Source organism: Condylura cristata, unplaced genomic scaffold, assembly GCF_000260355.1.
Source record: "Condylura cristata isolate star-nosed mole 26May11 unplaced genomic scaffold, ConCri1.0 scaffold00009, whole genome shotgun sequence".
NCBI classification, from domain to species: domain Eukaryota; kingdom Metazoa; phylum Chordata; class Mammalia; order Eulipotyphla; family Talpidae; genus Condylura; species Condylura cristata.
In genome coordinates, this window is record NW_004567110.1 from 48336288 (window position 1) to 48356170 (window position 19883).

Below are 19883 nucleotides of genomic sequence, written 5' to 3' on the forward strand. Positions count from 1 at the left end.
ACATTTACTTTTCGTTAACATTTCTTTGCAGTTTTTTCTTTAACTTCTTTAAATAGGTGTGCATCAATACCTTAAAATACTAAACACTGAAATAACTATTTACAATGATGGTTACTAAATGGGTACTTGCATTTTTATAAGTAGCTTAATGAGCCATGAACTTCCCTAGAACCAGCATTATGTATCTTCCTGACACAATAAGGTTCAAATAAATATGGTAGTTGGATAAATGTGTACAACTTTAAAAAAAAAAAAAAACAAAAAAATCTATACCTATAGTTTTATGTTTGAAAACTTTGCTAAATCAATAAAATGATCTGAAAAGTTCATCTCACAATCAGATATATTAGTGATTTACTTCACTGGTTTTCCGATGACCATTTATCATGAAGTAAAGCATCTTCAAAATGAATGTGGGAATCAAAAGTTTGACATGCTTGCTTCTTATATAAACTAAATATTTGATTTATAAGACACAAATGAACAAAACACTATGGCCTGTCATGTTTTCCTAGTTTCTAATGTATTCAACCTCTGCTCAATATTGATCCTGACAAGCAGAGTAGCCTACAGATAAATTTATTCACTCCTCAGTTTCGTCAGGAACAAGCCAAAAATTATAGATTTTCCCAGGCATATGATGACAGGCAGTCAGGGGGATGACAAATGGCCATCTTTAGATTTAGTTAGGACAGTTGGGCCAGACATTTCCGATAAAGATTGGAGCATACTGGTCAAATACAGGTTCGTCAGCGACCATCATTAGCTGTAGAGAGAGCACTGCCAGGGCTGCAGGGGCCTGGACACCAGCCCTGCATGGGAAACTAAACTGGCTCCTCGGTATTTGCAGCATTCCTCTAAATGATAGCATGACATGATCATTTATCAAATAGAGACTGTCCAGAAAAGTGTCTGCTCTCTTTAGTAACTTATTGAAGGGCAGGAAAGTGAAAGCATTTTATTAAAGACAGGAAGGCAATGAACAACTAGAGCGTATCCAAAGGGTAATCATATTTCAGCACAGGATCAGTTTGTCTTAAATAAACATACACTGGAGGGAGTCTGTCGAGGGTCATTTATCAAGTGAGGAACAATTAACAAAACTCTGAAGGACTTTTTTTACCTACATAAATTTAAAATTCCCTCATTGTTATTACTAACTTTTAGATGCTGGACATAATAGTCAACATTACAAAAATGCAATGCACAATTCCTTTCTCTTACAGGTTTTTAGACTAAGAGTAATATTGTAATTCTCACATAAATTAAAGTAAATGACTTGATGAAATGTTGTGGAGGACAATTTAACAAATTTTGCAGAAGGAAGAATCAATTGAAAAACTACAGAGTAGAAAAAAATTTGCATTTGCATGAAGCTTTTGAAGAAAGCTTTCCCATAAAAAGTCAAGTCAGTGGATCAGAAGGTTATTTTTCCTTACAACAATTTTTGCTCTCTGCTGACCAAAATTAAGATAAAGGGATTAGAAGATGGGTGGCAAGGCAAGCAAAGAGGCAGAAAATTAACACAATTATTACTTACTTGCCTTAATCTAGTACTTTATATACACAAGAACTATTTTATCCTCACATTATAAGTGAGGCCACAGACTTGACTAAGCTCAAATAATAGCAGCACCACCATGATTTTGAGGTTGCCTGTATTTTCCCTTATATGTTTCAAATAGATTGATATTATTTATTTGGATAACTTAGTAGCACAGAAATTAGTCCATGATTCAGTAAGAATGAAGTAGGCATCTTAAAATACTTTTGCCACTTTCTAGAAGACTGTGGTCTCAGGAAGATTAAAAGACCTACCAATTGCTTTACAGTGAGGTCACCCAGTTTTTGTAATAATTCCCTAAAGACTTATTTCTTCATGTAGATACAGGCACACATCTACATGTCCCAAATTTGTTACCTTTTATGAAATGACAGAGTTTTATAAAGATTTTCAGTACGCAGAAGGGAACGCTGTCAAAGCATCACAGCAAAAAAAGAAGTTGTAAGAGAAAATCTTCATTATTTTTCCCAAAATGGGAGAAATTAGATATCCAAGCAGCAATAAACATGGCTCAAACAGATTAAGATGGGAGGTACGCGTGGTTCAGTTAAGCAGATATATTAAGAGTGATAGATAAGTTTTGCAGGTGAGAAATGGTATGGAAAATAAAAGTATCAAACAATGCATTGTCAGTTGCTTTTAGCTTTGCAAGTAGGAACATAAATTAGTCAGTTTGTATTTCCTACTTTACTCTTACACTCTATGGCAATTTTGGTCTTGACTTGAGGAAAACAAATGAAAAACTTGTTAGGTGTCTGCCTGCCGGTGGAATTTTCTTTTTTTTACTTCTCTACCCTCTCCCTGTAGTCAAAAGAATAGCAGTTTTCCTATATGTACAGTTTCATATATTTCTGGCTTATGAAAACCAGAAAGTTCTCCACAGAACTATTAGGGGGAAAACATTTGCTTTAAATAATGGTTTTTCCCCCATTTAAATCATTTTTCTTTTTTACTTTGCCTGTGGCTATTGAAGTTTTAAAAATTACTGGAAGGCTACAGAGTAGAACAACTTTTTTTTACATTGCTTGACTTGAGTAATTCATTACAAATGAAATTTCTCTGGTCTTTAAAATAAAAGATAGAACACATATATAAGAAATATCAAAAATATATACTGGTTCTATTAAGCAGTTCTAAAATTATGTATATTTTTAAGATGAGCAAGGGGAGAAAACAATGGAAAGAATGAAAGAAGCACAAGTCATTGGAGAAAGAGTGATGCTGAATGGAAAAAGAAACCCAAATTAGAGAAAGGAGACAGAGGACAAATTGAGAAAGCTGTTCCTCTGATGCCAAAACTCCATTTTGCCAAATTCATTTAGCCTGTAGACCTCATGGCATAACTTAATTATTCTTTTTAATACAAATTATCTGATTTTCTTACAAGGTGTAAAAACTCAAATGTTTATGATAGACATAAAATAAAAGTGTGACTACAATATGACAATTTAAAAAAACCTCTATGCTTAAAAAAGGAGTAGGCTATAGAACATATTTTAAATGATTTTTGGGTGATAAACATGGAATGTTTTTTCCTTTGATTCAATAATTTTTTAGTGGCAGTGCATTCTTTATAAAATAAAAAGCAAAAATATAAATTCTTTACCATGCCAATGGACTTTTTATTCACTACTTACTTAAGTGCCTTAATCTGTAAACTTTTATAAGCTCTACTACAAAAAATCTGCAGTAAGAGTGGCCAGAAGAGCAAAAGTACTTTCTTAGCTGTAAGTTCAATCTAGTAAGGTGAGCATAACAAAGAGTGGTTCTGTTGCTCCCGACTCAGGACCTCATCTTTTGCCAAAAGATATCTACTGTGTATTTTCTAAATACCTGGCACTAAGCTAGAATAATGGTTAATTGGCATGAAAAAATACTGTTAATTATCAAATACTTGTGTTTTGCTTTTTCTTCTAATTATAGGATTTGGAGTTTTTACTGGAAAAGTTGTTAAAACTGTGGAAAATGGATCTCAACGGAAACCCTGTTTGTCTCAAACCAAAATACAGAGACAGACTTATATTGATGTCCAAATCACTGGGTAAACATTTATATTCCATTAATGTAATTTTCTTAGAGAAAGGAACCTGTCTATTTTTTACTTAATTTACTTCAAGCTTTTAGAAACATAAATATGACATAAGGACCTATGGCCAATTTTAAATTTGATATTTTGAATAAGAGCAAAAGTTAAATTTGAGAAATTAAGCATGAAAATACCTGCTGTTTAGAAATAATTAAGGCACCAAACACTCTTTCTTTGAGGGTTGGCTGTTATCAACGAAAATGACTGGTCGTAAATGTGTAGTATTCGTTGACCTTTTGCCAAACTTTCATTGGCACAAATCCTCTGAAGATCCCAGGAGACTCTTTAGCTCTCAGGTCTGCAGATAAAATTGATCAAGGTTTTTCATGGCTTGACACTTGCCAAATGATACCCTAAAAACATACAGGAGTCTTTTTGATTTAAGAGGGGAGGTGGGTGGTGGGTCCCTTTACAAGATCCTTACAAATACTATCATTCCTGAATATGCATTGTCCTGGGGGAAATGAACCAAAGCACTTCAACAAAGACCAAGTTATCCAGCCATGAGTAGACAAGCAATGCCCTTTCACAAAGTATTACTTATAACAGAACTCCCGTGACATGCTGTTCTTGGGTATACAAAGAAACAGAGATGTCTACATTTTAAAAGTTCTATAGGTTATTCTGCTATGCATCACCCCTACAACTCTCCATCTCCTGCCCTCTCTGTATGGTTTACTCTTTGAAAACAGAACAAAAATTATAAAATGTTGGATGATTAAGAATCTCTGGATGTTCACATAACTATTACTGAAAACATTGCTCATGACATAGTACTATGAGCTATGCTATAAAAGACATGAAGATAAATATACAAATTAAGAGGACTCATTCAAAGATCCTTTTAAATATACACATAGAATGTTATATTTTTATAACATTCTATGATTAGCAAACTTACATATCTCTTGTAGATAATGCAAAGGAATGGGGGAAAATTCACAGATCCTTTTTCTAAGAATAATAATCATAATTTATAATAATCATAATGTGTTCATATCTAAATGAATAGGTAACACTGAATTTTTAATATAACATTTTATTTAAAAAATAACACTAATTTACATATTATAGGTGATGGAATGGAGGAAGGGCTAGAAAGGGAATTATTTTTGGCAGTGATGGGAAGTTATGAGTAGTAATTGCAGAACATTTTTATGTTTTTCTATCATGTTTCAATTGTTTTTAATAAGTACATTCTTTTTGAAATAAGAAAAAAATCTAAAAATAAAAACACAGAAATTGTATAAATAAGGTAAGAATTTATTTAATCCTATCTTGTAATTAGTTTGTGTGCCCTAAGCCAGAAATTATATATTTTTTACCTGCATACTTACATTTATATATTGTGGGTTTTTTTTGTTTTTTTTTTGTTTTTTTTTAAAGATTTATTTATTTGTGCATACAGAGCTGGGGTACAGGCCAGAGGCTCAGGGGTGGTGAGAGGCTTCACCAGAGACAGAGTGGGGAGCAGAACAGGCAGATCGACGAAGTACACTGCTGAGGGGAGCAGCGGGCGGGTCAGGAGAGGTCTGCCACGCCATGTGGTCTCCTCCGGGGCAGGCGGGAATCGAACTCATGCGGAAGTGGCTCTAGCTTCTCAGTGCTGTGCTTTAACCCGCTGCGCCACCAGGGAGGGCCTATATATTGTGTTTTTAATATACGGATTTTTCTCTAGAATTTCTGGATGGAAAAGAAATTAAATATCTGGAAAGACAGTTCCTAATGAATTGGAAAGCATCTAGAGAAGCCAAAAAAATGAACAAGAAAAGAAACATTAAAAATGAAGATGGAAGTAACTCATACATAAGTAAGGTTCATTAGTTGACCTCTTCTACTCAACAAAGATAACAAGAAATAAGGGTTTTTTGTTTAGATTATTTTGTTTGATTTTTTTTTACTTATTTATACATAAATAATTGTAATTCCTAGGAAATTTTACCTGTATCATTTATCTATGAAAATGGCAAACACTATCAACAAAAGCTATGTTTGTTCACACTGAGTATGACCACATCAGTTATGTAAACATAGGGTAATGAAGGTGGGAGAAATGTGTCATTTTATATCTGAGTGAAAGTCTGAAATATTAATTATGTAAATGGTTAAATAACAATAAGCTATGTAAAATGGAGAGACTTAAACCACTAGAATATTTGTTTAGTAATAGTATACAAATCATATTTTTCATCAGAATAGAAAATAAAATGTATCATAATCACATCTGTGGCTTATACTCTATAGCTAAGTATATTGCAACTAAAATTAGCTAAATGTAAATATAACAATTATTTTTATCATATGGGGCAGCATCGTAACTATTTACAGATTCTGTAGTACACAGCATTGGAATAAAGCCCTTCCTTCATTCCATTATAGTGTTTGAATATTTAATAGATGGGGCATTGGAAGCCGGTAGCCAGAGGAATAGGAAAAGGGAAGCTAGAATGATGTAATGAAGTTTTCTGCAGAACTGTCACTTTAGGAGGCTGAGATGAAGAGAAGCACAGGTGAAAAGGTCCATTTGCAGTATGAGATTGCACTATATTATGTCCACTGAGTAAGAACTCTGGAAAATCATTTCAAAGAATGGAACTTACTTAGCTACCAAGGGTAATCTGTGATAGCAATGTTAATTACTCAACATCTGCAATCTATGAAATAGATAGGAAGCATTTCTCCTCCTCCATTTACCCCTGGCTGGCTGTGAAACGCAAAACCAGCCCTAGAGTAAGGAGTCCAGTGGTTTACATTAGTATTATGCCAAAATGACAACTTATAAATACTGACATACTTATAGAATTTACCACCAGCCCTCCCCCATTCCAAACCCTATTCTAAAAATAACATAGTTTGCTTCAGCATAATAGATTTTTAAAACTCTTCTTAATTTAGGGATAATTATTAAATTTTTTTCCAATGAAATTTAACAAAATAGTAATTATAATGTGCCTTAATGTTTTCAATTATTTAGAATTACATTTTTTCAATCAAATCTTTATCAATCTCTATATGATCTAATTTACAAAAACAAATCCATAAAGCCATAAAGATAAACAATGAATTATTTGAAAAAGAAACTATGAAAACAATAGTGTTAAAAAGAATAAAATGTTTAGGAGTAACTTTAACTAAAGAGTTAAAAGAAATATATACTGAGGACTGCCACACACTAGTGAAAAAAAATTAAGTCATGACAGAAAGAAAAGACCTTACCAGAGGATGTAATACTGTTAAAATATTCTTCCGCCTATAGCAATCTACAGATGCAATGTGATCTCATTAGAATTTTTTACAGAAATAGAAAAAAAATGTCTAAAATTCATATAGAACTACAAAATACAACAAATAACCTAATCAACCATCAGAAGAGGAACAATGCTGGAGGCATCATACATCCTGGTTTCAAAATATATAACAAAGCTACAATAGCCAATATAGTATGATACTAGCATAAATGAGACATATGGACCAATGGAACAGAATAGAGATCTAAAAATAAATCCATGAATAAACAGCCAACTGTTCTAAACAAGGGTAACAAAAATACATAATGCATAAATGTCTTTAGCACCTGTTATTGGGAATTTGTATATCCACATGAAAAATAATATGTGCATGTGTGTATATATATATAATATATAGATAATATATAGGTATATTATATATATACATACAACACAAACTAAAATTTACAAAAGTCAACTCAAAATGAATTAAAAACTTACTAATAAGAAACAAAAGTTCAAAACTCCTAGAAGAAAACACTAAAGAAAACTTTCATGAGTTTGCTGTTAGCAATGATTTCATGTAGATGATATCTTATATGAAAACCAAAAAAGCACAGGTGAAAAAAATAAACAAGTAGAACTATACCAAGCTAAAATTCCTCTGTAAAATAAAGGAAATAAAAGAGTGAAAAGGCAACCTATAGAATGAGGAAAAATACTTGCAAATTATAGATCTGATATAGTGTCGAATTCCAAAAAATAAGTGACTCCCCAATTCAATAGTAGAAAACAAAAAGCAAAACCCTAATCATCTGATTTAAAAATGGACCGAGAATTTGAATAGACACTCTCTCAAAATGTCTATTTTGAGAAGAGATATAAATAGAAAGCAAGTACATGAAAAATGCTCAATGTCACTAGTCATCAGGGAAATGCAAATCAAAACCACAATGAACTATACTCAACAAATGTTGAGATGACTGTTAAAAAAATCAAAAACACAAGTCTTGGTGAGGATGCAGAACTGAATCCCTTGCACACTACTGGTAGAAATGCAAAGTGATGAAATCACTATGGAAAACAGTATGACAGTACCTCAAAAATTTAAAAATATAGACCTACCATATAGTTCAATAAGCAAACATACTTACAGATACTTACGGAACAACTGAATTTGTGATCTCAGTGAGATATTAGTACTCTTATGTTCACTGCATTGCCAGTCACATTAGCCAAGATATGGATGGAAACCTAAATGTCCACTGGTATGAATAATATCACTGCATGAATATATATGTACCAGAATACTATGCATCCTTAAAAAAAGGGAATTCTGAATGTGACGTGAATGAACCCTGGAAGCATTATGCTAAATGAGATAAGCTACTCTCCAGGAAGACAAATACTGCAAGATTTCCTTTACCTGGGAAATTAAAAACAGTCAAATTAACTAAGTAAAAGAGTGGAATTGCTGGTTGCCAAGGACAGGAGGAAGGGAATATGGGGGAATTCACTTGACAATGAAATTAAATAAGCTTGAAAAAGCCTCTGTACAAAGTTGTCCTATAATTAACAATATGTATTGCACAATGTATAAATTTGTTAACAGGATAGATACTATGTTAAGTGTTCTATCACACATGTACACAAAGCCACTTCATCACTTCATACTTTGTTGTTGTTGCTATTATAATAGCGATTAATAATTTAAAATGCAAAGCACTCAGTATAGAGGCAAGGAAAGAAATATGAGCTGACATTTACTGTGCCAACATTTCAGATATTTATACACATCATTGCATTTAATCATGATAACCTGTGGGGTACTTGATTATTACATTCATTTTCCAGAAAGCTGAATTTTAGAAAGTGAATTAGCTTTTTTTAAAATTGAGGAAATACTGGTTTATAAAACTGCATATGATACAGAGGTACAGGATCACAACTGCTCAGATGTCTATTACCATATCACACCCACCACAAAGGTTCTAAGAGTCTCCAGCATAGTCTATTGCTTCACAGACTGTTCTTCACTTTCTCCCCATATCCCTCAGGTAGCCTCAATTCTACAGTTAGATTTCTAGGAGTAATTATTGGTTTGGTTCTGTCTGACCATTTGATTCATTTCTCTATATTCTACACATAAGTGAAACTATCCAGTAATGTCTTTCTCCACCTAATTTATTTCACTTAATAAATTGTTAGTATTCATCTTTTTTATACCTAAGTAGTATTCCATGTGTACATATACCATATCTTTCTAGTGCATTCACCTGTCATTGGGCACTTAGGTTGTCCCCATAAATTGGCTATTATAAATATTGCTTCAATGAATACAGGAATGATATGTGCCTTCAAAATAACGTGTTTGCATTCTTCAGGTAGATACCAAGGACTGGAATTTCTGGATCTTAAGGTTGATCAATTTTAATATTTTGAGAAATCTCCATGCTGTTTTGCACAAAGCCTGGACCAGTAAATATTCCCACCAACATAGTATGAGGTTTTTTTTTTTAAATATCCTGTTTTACGTATATATGCATGTATGTATTTAGGAAATGCGAATATAAATATAAATATAAATAAATATATATATACACACACACACATATATATATAAACATATTGATATATTTAGGTCATTCTCATAGGTGCAATATGACATCTCATTGTGGTTTTAATTTGTATTTGCCTGATGACTGGTGATAATGAGAATTTTTTAAATGTGCTTTTTGGCTATCTTTATATCTTCTTTGTAGAAGGGCCTATTTAGTTCTTCGGTCTTTTTTTTTTTTTTTTGATTGGGTAATTTTTGTTGTTGAGTTGTATGAGTTCTTTGTAGGTCTTAATATCAGTCCCTTTTTGGATATATGACATGCCAAATATTTTCTCCCATTTAGTAGAGTGTCTTCTTGTTTTAATAATAATTTCTTTTGTTCTGCAGAAGTCTTAGTTGAATGTAATGCTATTTATTTATTTTCTCTTTTATTTCTCTTGCCATTAGAGATGAATCCACAAAGACATCTCTATATACAGGTTTTGATGCATGCAATCCTATCAAAGTTCAATGCCATTCTTCAAAGAAATATAACAAACACTACTGAAATTTATATGAAACCTTAGAAGATCCTGAGTAGCCAAAGCAATCTTGACAAAAAAGAATGGTGGTATCACCTTCCTAGTCTTCAAATTATACTATAAAGCTATAGTAATCAAAACAACATGGCTCTTTTATGGAACTATTAACGATATACTTATTGAGCATCTCAGATGTGCTAAGAATTATAGGAGGCACTAGAATTTGTAGTGCATAACACAATCCTTGAAAGGAATTAACTGCTAAAAAGGGAGAAGGATTTGTAAACAGGAAAATGAGGTGGAATATTAAGTTGTGAAATAAAAATATTAACATATTACAAAAACTAAACATGAATAATACCTAAAAGTTAAAAACACAACCTGGCTATAGAAGGGAAGCAACCAGAGGGAGAGTGGTGAGGAAGGGCCAAAAACAAAGTCAAACGGAGCACAATGAACTAAGATAGTGGACTATGGGTACTTTGGTTGTGGTTACTCTATGGCAACAACACCTAAAGGGAGTGACCTATACATCTAAAATGTAAAGATGTGAACCAGCATTACCTCAAAAAAATTAATTTAAAAATTTTATGAAAAGATAGAAATAAAATTAAACACACTGAAAAACTCAGAATAGCAAAATGTGAGGACAATACACTTTATATTTAATTTTAATATTCCCATTTTTTCTATGAAAGTTGATCAACTTCCCTATGAAGGTTTTATGTGTGAAAGGGTGATGTATTATCTTGGATATTAATTTTTTATTAGTTTGACTATAAAACTATTTAACTTTATTTAATCCCATTTCATAAAATAGAATTTATAATCCATACAAATAATGCTTTAATATCCCAATGGTAGTGTAAGGCATTTTTGTGATATAGTTATTAGTTTCAAAGCAACATATTTTTAGTTCTTGGTATGCTACAGGTAACTTTGAAACATAGTTCCTATTTAGTACCCACAGGTAATAAAGTGGATAAAACAAAATCAGTCATTTTCCCTGATATACAGAGGTACCCTGGAAATGGAAATACATCTCCAGAACCTCCCAAGAAGATAGCACTAAAATTACTGAAGATATGGGGTATGTTCTTTCAAATATCTGTACAACATCTCCTAAGGGGAAGGATGTCCTCATGTCAACAATGCAGGAGAGACTCTCCATCTATTTCCTAGTTGTTCCTTCTAATCTTTCCTGGTCAAACTTGTGTGTGTACATGTGTGTTTAGTACACGAAGTTCACTGATAGTCTACTTAAATAATCATAAAACTGTGATAGCAATATTGATTCAGGAAGAGTTTGGAGTCACAGATTATAAACACCCACAAAAGTAAGACAGGTATCTCATGAACAGCTCAGAAAACAATAGGTGAAGATGTATGAATGAACACGGTCACATCAATGAAATCTGAGGTTAGGTGATACTGAACATTCCATTAATGAGTGGACAACTACAGCAAGGGCATTAGGTGGTAGAAAGGAAGAAGATCCCAGAGGACATTACAAATATGTTATTTTTACCACTTCACCAAACCAAAGGTACTTAATGTGGTGATACAGAAGATGTTAGAATTTTCCTTAGATTCTCCATGGGGCTTTATTATCCAAAAAATAGTTTAAGAATTACTACTCCAAACCTTGAATATATACATAATTTAGTTCTTATAAATCAAGTCTAAATTTGCTGAGAAGAAAATGGCAGCTTTTGATTTTAATAGTTGACATTGCTTTAAAAAAAAAAAAAAACAGTGCCCTCCCTGATGGCGCAACCAGTTAAAGCACAGCAGCACTATGAAGCAATCACAGTCACCACAGGATGAGTTCGATCCCCAGGCCAGAGAGGTGACCCACATGGCATGGCAGACCTCTCCTGTCTCACCCACTGTTCCTGTCAGCAGTGTATTTCAGTCAACCTGCCTGCTTTGCTCCCTTACTCTATCTCTGGTGGATCCTCTCACCCCCTGCACCTCTTGCCTGTATCCCAGTATTGTATGTATAAATAAATAGAATCTTAAAAAAATTTAACAACAAAACATCAGACAATAGCTTCATTTTGCAGGTGAGAGCAAGGTAGAGGGATCAAAACAGGGCAGGAAAAGGGACTATGGTGATGGTTCACAGGTGAACTGAGGCAGGAATTTTATGGGGATTACACCTGAGGAGAATACATTGTACAAAAATTAACAATAGTATAATAAATATATTTAACTTGCATATTTAAATTATATATATAACTTTAAAAAAATAAAAGAACTTCATTTGTTCATAAAACTAATAGGCATATATGCCAGGCAATATGCTGAATATAAAAATTCAAAATATAATCTGAAAGATCTTGCAACAAGATAGTTACAGTGCTAATGGGCTACAATTACTGTACAGTGTGGCACATGCTATGGGCATTATAAACCAGATCCTAATATATCCTTATTGATTCAACTTAACTGTCCATATCTAATCAATACAATGATAAATCTATTGATCTTTCCAATCATATCATCGTCATTACACTATTATGAAGGGCAATAGCATATTTCATTCAGCCAGTGGACATACTTTAGAAGAGCTTTCCTTTTTCCAGAGTTGCCTGATAAAAGACAGGTGAATTTCTCATGGGATCCTCATTGTGGGGTCTAGTCAAGGGGTGATGACTTAGCATTCCTAATGGAACCCATGGAGAGGAAATACACAACAGCACTGGGGCACTGTGTTACCCCTTCCCAGCAGAGTGGCTCAGGCTTGTAGTGATGGAGGCTTAGAGAGAATATCCTGTGTGTCTGACAAATGCTTTATTTGGGGAGAGGGGAAAAGATATGCAGGGAGTTAAAAATTTTGCCTCCTCTCCATTTACCAAAAAAAAATTTTTTTTTAAAGGAAGGTGCATGAGAATTTGTTTTACTGCTTATATCCATAATCATTACCATCAAAACTTTAGTCACTGTCTATAATACTTCAACAACTTTTTAAAGATTTACGTAACTGGTGTCAATTCCACAAAAGTGCCCTTGAATTTGCTTCTTTACCAAGCATTTTGAAAATTCTTGCTAGCACATCATGAAGCAGTAAAGAAAATTAAAATTGTCCCAGCTTAAGAATAAAATGTTGGTAAATTCTATATATTGTCACACATACTGTTCAGTTCAGCTGTGAACTATAGCTGGCATAGACCACATTTATATTCCCAAGCAAAATTCAGAACTTCACTCATGAAAAAGCGAATAAATTCTATCCTTATTTTCCTAAGTAGGAGTACTGAATACAGAGCTAAAGCACTTTTAACTACTATCTTCTACAAAGACCTGCTACTCTAGAAGAATAGGGTTCTATAAGAACATTAAGAATGGTCTGCTTCTGCCACTGTCAGTGAAGTAATTTATGTTCAATCTTTAGCCTTCAGTGTTATACTAAGGTGGAAAATTCTATCAATATTTTCTTTTGAATTTTTTTGATTCTCACAGGTAACATTTTTACTAACAACATGCCAAAATACTATTTTGGTATTGCAAAAGATTAAGTGGGAATATCAGTTCTACCTCTCTCTAGTAAAAGGTAGCCAAATATATTATGGAATTTCATTAAGTTCTTGATATAGATTTTTAGGACATACCTACTGCTAATGTGTTATTATTTAGTGTAACGGTAAATAACACTAGGTCAGTAAACTGCTTAAATCAAAATATACAACCCAAGCACGAGATATTAAGTTTCTAAAAAATTACTTACAGCAAAACCTTTCCTTAATATTTTAAGGAGGGAGAAAAAAACTGGCATCAGAAAATATGTCTTCTACTGTCTACAATTTAATATTTGAAGTTGGAGGCCTGCTCAGAGGTGAAAAGGAGTATAACTTTTTATTCCAAAATGCTTTTGCCCCACAGTCCTTTAAGGTCCGACACACTGGGAACTGGGCCTATCCTATGTGCAACACAGTGAAGCAACATCTGTCCAAAGACAGAGGAATGTTTTCCACTGCCTCTATAAATGCCTGCAGTCTGTGTTCATGTATATTTACACAGCGCTGCTTTTCCTGCAGGAAGGAAAAAGTCAGACTCACTGACGTTGTTTTTGACCCTCAACGTGAAATCGATACTGTCAATGTACATGTTAATTAAAGATTAGATCAAAACTACTTTTTAGTTAAAGCATGATTCTGAACAAATGCTTTCACTTCAATTAAAATTAATATATGGTATTAACAAAAAAATATATACATTATTGCTTCTTCCAGTGTTTGTCATGGCAAATTTTTCTGACAGATGTTTCCTCTCTTTTCAAACATGTGAGGAGATGCTGGAGCCTTAGCAATTTAAAAATAAACATTAAATGCATTTATATGTTATAAACAAGATCCACTGAGAATACTATACAATGAATAAAGCAAATTGTTACTTGATTTAACTATCTTTTAAGCCTCAGCAATGCTAATAGTCAATCCATCTTTTTTGTTAATGTAAAAACTACAGCTTGCTAGCTGGGTTAAAATCCCCCTAGTTTCTGATACCTTTAAGGTGAATTTCAGGACCTATAATTCAGACTGAATGTTCACTGTATGTCATGTAACTATAAAACACCTAGTATCTTTAGTTAGACTGTAGAAACATTAGGTTTCTTTGAATTATAATGTGAACTTCAGTAAAAAGAAAAGTAACTTTCTTTCACCATGGTTACAATTGAGCAGTTGTAACAACAGATCTTTTATGTGCTTCAAGTAGAATTTTTAAAAGGTAGGTTTGTGAAAAGTTTTGTATTTGTTTACTTACATTATTGTTAGTTTTCGGACATTACTTAATTTCTGCCTTTAGGTGTGGTCCCCATAGTTCTCCCACGACCATTGCACCTGTGATCTAACACCCTATTTCCTTATGCTCTTCCCTCCCCTCTTTTGGCCCTTATATCTCGTTTGCCTTCCCTGATTTTGAACTTATTCCTGCTGTATGCCTTAGTTCTATGGTCAGCTTGCAAGTTTGTCCTGATCTTTATTTAATTTCTCTGTATTCCACATGTAAATGAAACCAACCAATATTTATCTTTTTCCTTCTGACTTAATCCATTCAGCTTAATCCCTTCCAGCACCATCATTGTTACTACATTAATTTATCTTTTTTGATAGCTGAGTAGTATCCTGCTGTGTATATATACATCTTCTTTACCCATTCCTCTGTTTGGGGGCATTTAGGTTGTTCCCATATTTTCACTATTGTAAATATAAAACTTAGATATTTTTATCACAAAACTCTGGGAAGGTCTTAATAAGTTCTAAGTGCCTTTCATTTTGTTTGTTAGATCTAGTCTCAAACTAAATAATTTTATATGCAAAAGAAATATATATGCATCACTTATGTAGATACAATGTTGGTTTTGATTTGCAGTTCTCAATAAACTTATGAAATTAGACCATTCCCTTCAAAAAAAAATCAATGATCAGCATAGTTTTTTAGAGCAATCTAAACTAGCTTTTGAAACTTCTAGTTCCAATTCCATCAATTGTTTACTCCATAAACAAGAGCTATGAAAGACCCAATTTAAAGGAATTATTGCTTATTTTTCAATTTGAAACACCTTTTTTGAAAGCTGAATCTTTAATATTCAAATTAAAAAAAATCAATAGACTCCTTTAGAAAACTCTAAGCTCCATTTTATAGATAGGGAAAGTAAAGTACAGTCAGTGGGGCCCAAAGTTCAAAGATGCACAAAGCAGAATTAAAACTTGAATCCAGGTCATTGATTCCAAAAGCCAAGCTCTCAACTACTCTATGGGGTGGGGTACAAGGATTGGGGGGCTCAAGCAAAGGCACAGAAAGGTAAAGTGAGGGAAGCAGGTGAGAATTTGACTTAGGTGAATTGGAGAGCTCAAGTCTTACTGAAGACAACTGTAGCTACTCAGTTCCAAAACAGCATAGCAACGCAGGGATGCTGAACTTGAGAAATAAGACTAGATTGTGAGCTCATCTAATTTAAAAGAATTGGATTAAACATATATATATATATAAAATGATGGATCATGAATGATGCGGTAGCAGGGGAACTACAGGGACTACAATAACATAAAAACTAATTTAAAAATAAAGAAAAATACTATGTGTGTATATATATATAAATGAATATATATATACATATATATACACACACATATATATATATACACACACACACGGGGAAGCAATCTGGTCATGCTATCAAGGATATGGAACAATTAGAACTCTTATGCCCTACTGGTGATACTGCCTATCAGCTGGATCTCTCTTGCAATAAACCTGAGCTTGCTAATCTTCAGTCCAGTGTGCAGGTAATTATTCCCCAATCACTCAGATGTGCCACCCTATCGGCAACATCCGAAAGGCCTTCAAAAATACTTGAACACATTTTTATAGTTAAAAGTACCACATCTAGCAGTCCCATTCCTAGGGATTTTCTCAAGTAAAATGAAAACCTATACTCACAAAAGTCTGTGAATTTTTATAGTGGCTTTTTTATAATCATGAGAACTGGAAATCCAAAGGTCTGTCAATTGGGGAATGGATACAAAGATTGTGGTACAACCATTTAATGAATCCTACTCAGCAATAACTACTGAATTACTGGTGAACTATTGATATGAAAAATAATATGATGGGCCCTCCCTGGTGGTGCAATGAAGCTGTCTACAGTACTCCAGCTCGAGTTGGACCCCTGGCAAGGGAGGTGACCCACATGGTGTGGCAGATCTCTCCTGACACGCCCACTGCTTCCCTCAGCAGTGTATTTCAGTACATCTGCCTGTTCTGCTCCCCACTCTGTCTCTGGTGAATTCTTTCACCCCATCTCCCCCACTTCTGGCCTGTACCCCAGTTCTTGTATGCATAAATAAACCTTTTAAAAAAAGAGAGAGGGCCCTCCCTGGTGGCGCAGCCGGTTAAAGCATTGCACTAAGAACCTTAAGCCACTTCCGCATGAGTTCGATCCCCGCCTGCCCCGGAGGAGATCCACATGGCATGGCAGACCTCTCCTGACCCACCCGCTGCTCCCCTCAGCAGTGTACTTCGTCGATCTGCCTGTTCTGCTCCCCACTCTGTCTCTGGTGAAGCCTCTCACCCTCCGCATCTCTAGCCTGTACCCCAGTTCTGTATGAATAAATAAATCTTTAAAAAAAAAAGAAAGAAAAACATATGAACTGCTGATATGAAAAACAAGGTGAATAGATCTCAAAAACATGTTAAGCAATGGATGCCAGAATTAACAGGCCATATCCTGTATGATTTTATGGCATTCTGGCAAAGACAACTAAAGAGACAAAAATCAGGGCCCTCCCTGGTGGTGCATAGGGTTAAAGCACAGCGCTAAGAAGCTAAAGCCACTTCAGCATGAGTTCGATTCCCACCTGCCCGGGAGGAGATTCACATGGCATGGCAGACCTCTCCTGACCGGCCTGCTGCTCCCCTCAGCAGTGCGCTTTGTCAGTCAGCCTGTTCTGCTCCCCACTCTGTCTCTGGTGAATCCTCTCACTGCCCCTGCACCTCTGGTCTGTACCCCAGCTCTGTATGTATAAATAAATAAATCTTAAAAAAAAAAAAAAAAGACAAATCAAAGCAGTATTTGCCAAAGACGAAGGACTTGACTACAGAGGGTCAGCACAAGACAGTCTGGGAAAATGAAATATTCCATATCTTTATTGTGGTAGTGGTTACAGTTGCGAGCCTCTGTTTTGCCCCTACCTCCTCTCACCTCCTGTAGTGACAGCAGAATGCAGTGAGCTATACTAGATAGGGTGAGGCTTGTGAGAGGCTAAGGGTGCAAAATCTAGGAAGCCCTTATCACCTAATTTACCTCACTTTAGTAGTCCTGGCCTACCTTCCCTTCAACCTTATTTCCATACACTTCTCTACTCAGATTTCCAAATCCCAAGAAGGAAATAGTTATGTATTTGCCTCCTTAAATGCCTGTTAAGATTTATAACTTAGTGACAAACCACTAGACTTTACTATTGTTATTGTGTCCTAGACTCTATATTTGGTACCCATTTTCGGTGACTTTCACTTTTTAAAATAATTTTATGCTACTCTTTATTAAAACAGGAAATCTCTCTTTGAAGGAATCTGAAAGCTTGCTGACAAAAATTATGTACATGAACCTTACCTCTCCAAAACCCAAAGGTAGAAGACAGTCTGTAAAAAACAAGCAAATTTAATCTGAAGTGACCTGAATCATTCGATTTACCTTTGTAGTACTCAACATCATTTTGTAGGGTTGGCGGTTTTATGGTATCTCATCAGATAAGAAAAATTTTTAGTTTCTTGTTTGACTTGCTTCTTTATAAAATCTGAAACACCAACTGCCTTTTTCCTTACTACATCCACTTAACTGGGAAGATAAAGAATTACTTTCTCATTCATCGAAAGAAAAGTCCTCTTTTGAATCAATCACCTTTTGGTTTATGTCTTTCTAACGTGCATTTTGATTACTGTCACTGAATGGCAATTGAGACAGAAAGCCTGAGGAGTATTCAGATTCACTAACCTACTTTAAGTGTAGAAAGATATACTCAAATACAACAAACGTCACCATGACTCTTTACTACATAGTAATTCCAATTTTAAAAATCTAAAGTAGAAAATAACGTCGCAGTTTTTATAATACTGTATATTCGATAGTCCGTTGGACCCTACAGATTATTCAATAGCCTGCTATTCGAATTTGTAGGCACTGCTTCAAGGATATTCAAATTGCGTGGCTAGAAAATAGAGACTCTGTCTTCGCCTTTGTAGGCACTGCTTCAAGGATATTCGAATTGTGTGGCTAGAAAATAGAGACTCTGTCTTCACCTCCGAAGGCGAAGGGTGCTCCACTGGCAGAAGCCCTGGGGTGTCCCAAGCCCAGAGCCTCTCCCGCGGCTCTGAACGCGCTCTGGGGCGAAGGGCGCTTTCTAAAGAGCCTTAGCCCGGCCCTCGGCCCCTACAAGCACGGATACAAGCACGGACGATTCCCTGCCGGCTGGTCCAATTAACTAGGGGGTTGGGGAGGGAGTGGAAGGGAGGTGGGGGTGGGGGGGCGGTGATGGGTAGAGACTGGCCGGAATCTGCGCCCTTGGGAAGAAGCCACCACGGTCCCAGGCCGTTTACTCGGGTTTGGTGAACTTTCTAGAGAATCACGGGCAGTGATTCGAGGTAAGTGTAGTTTATCTCTGACAAGCTCTATAAACTGGTCTCAGAGTACCGAGGTGGAGGGACTCCTGTTTTAAGTAGTCAGGACAGATGAAACGTTTACCTTGTGGTAGGTAGAGGGAAAGGTTAGCGCGTCGAGGCCGCACACTCCACATTTCCTCACAGAAATGACAAGTCACGCTTCACAAAACCGAGTACTCCCTACTCACTCAGCGCCTGCCAGGAAGGCTCCAGGGCCCAGACAGGGACCCAGGAGGAACGACGAGGCAACCAGCCGGGTCGCGCTGGGGTCCTTGAGCCAGAGACTCCGGCCCCTTGGGTCATCTACCTCGTGGGCATGCAACGTGTCGAGCTTCAAGTCCCGCCTGGACCCGCGGGTGGGGTGGAGTGAGTCTGTGGGGCACGTGTGGGGGGGGAGTGGGCGGGGCGGGCGGAAGGACGCCCCGCCCCGTCGGACGGTTTGATTGATGACTCTCGGGGCAGAGGGGGAGGCCGGCGGCAGAGTCCCTCAGGTGCGCGCACATCTCCACCGACTTGCTGCGGTGGCCCGACGCCGAGCTCTGCCCGCACACACGCTCAGCAGCCCCCGAGCCCCCTAAAAGGCGCGCCTGTCTAGGACTGGCAGAGGCTGTCGATTTCACCTGGACGGCATGGAATGACCGACGAGGCTCTGGCCACGCAGACCCGACTCCAAGACCCGACTCCACGACCCGACTCCACGACCCTCCTGGGCTCACGCAACGGAGCCGAACCCCGCACCACCATTCCAGGAAAGATAAAC

General features: G+C 35.8%; 1 protein-coding gene across 1 annotated transcript in view; it reads left to right on the top strand.

Moving 5' to 3' along the window:
* PPP1R42 (protein phosphatase 1, regulatory subunit 42) overlaps positions 1-18945 on the top strand; it is a 30146-nt gene extending 11201 nt beyond the window's left edge. The window contains exons 5-8 of the mRNA XM_004680028.1: positions 3488-3605; positions 5329-5460; positions 18017-18108; positions 18742-18945. Of these exons, the coding sequence (XP_004680085.1) occupies positions 3488-3605; positions 5329-5460; positions 18017-18108; positions 18742-18945 (546 nt within the window). The remainder of the gene's footprint in view (positions 1-3487; positions 3606-5328; positions 5461-18016; positions 18109-18741) is intronic.
* Positions 18946-19883: the final 938 nt, after the last annotated feature.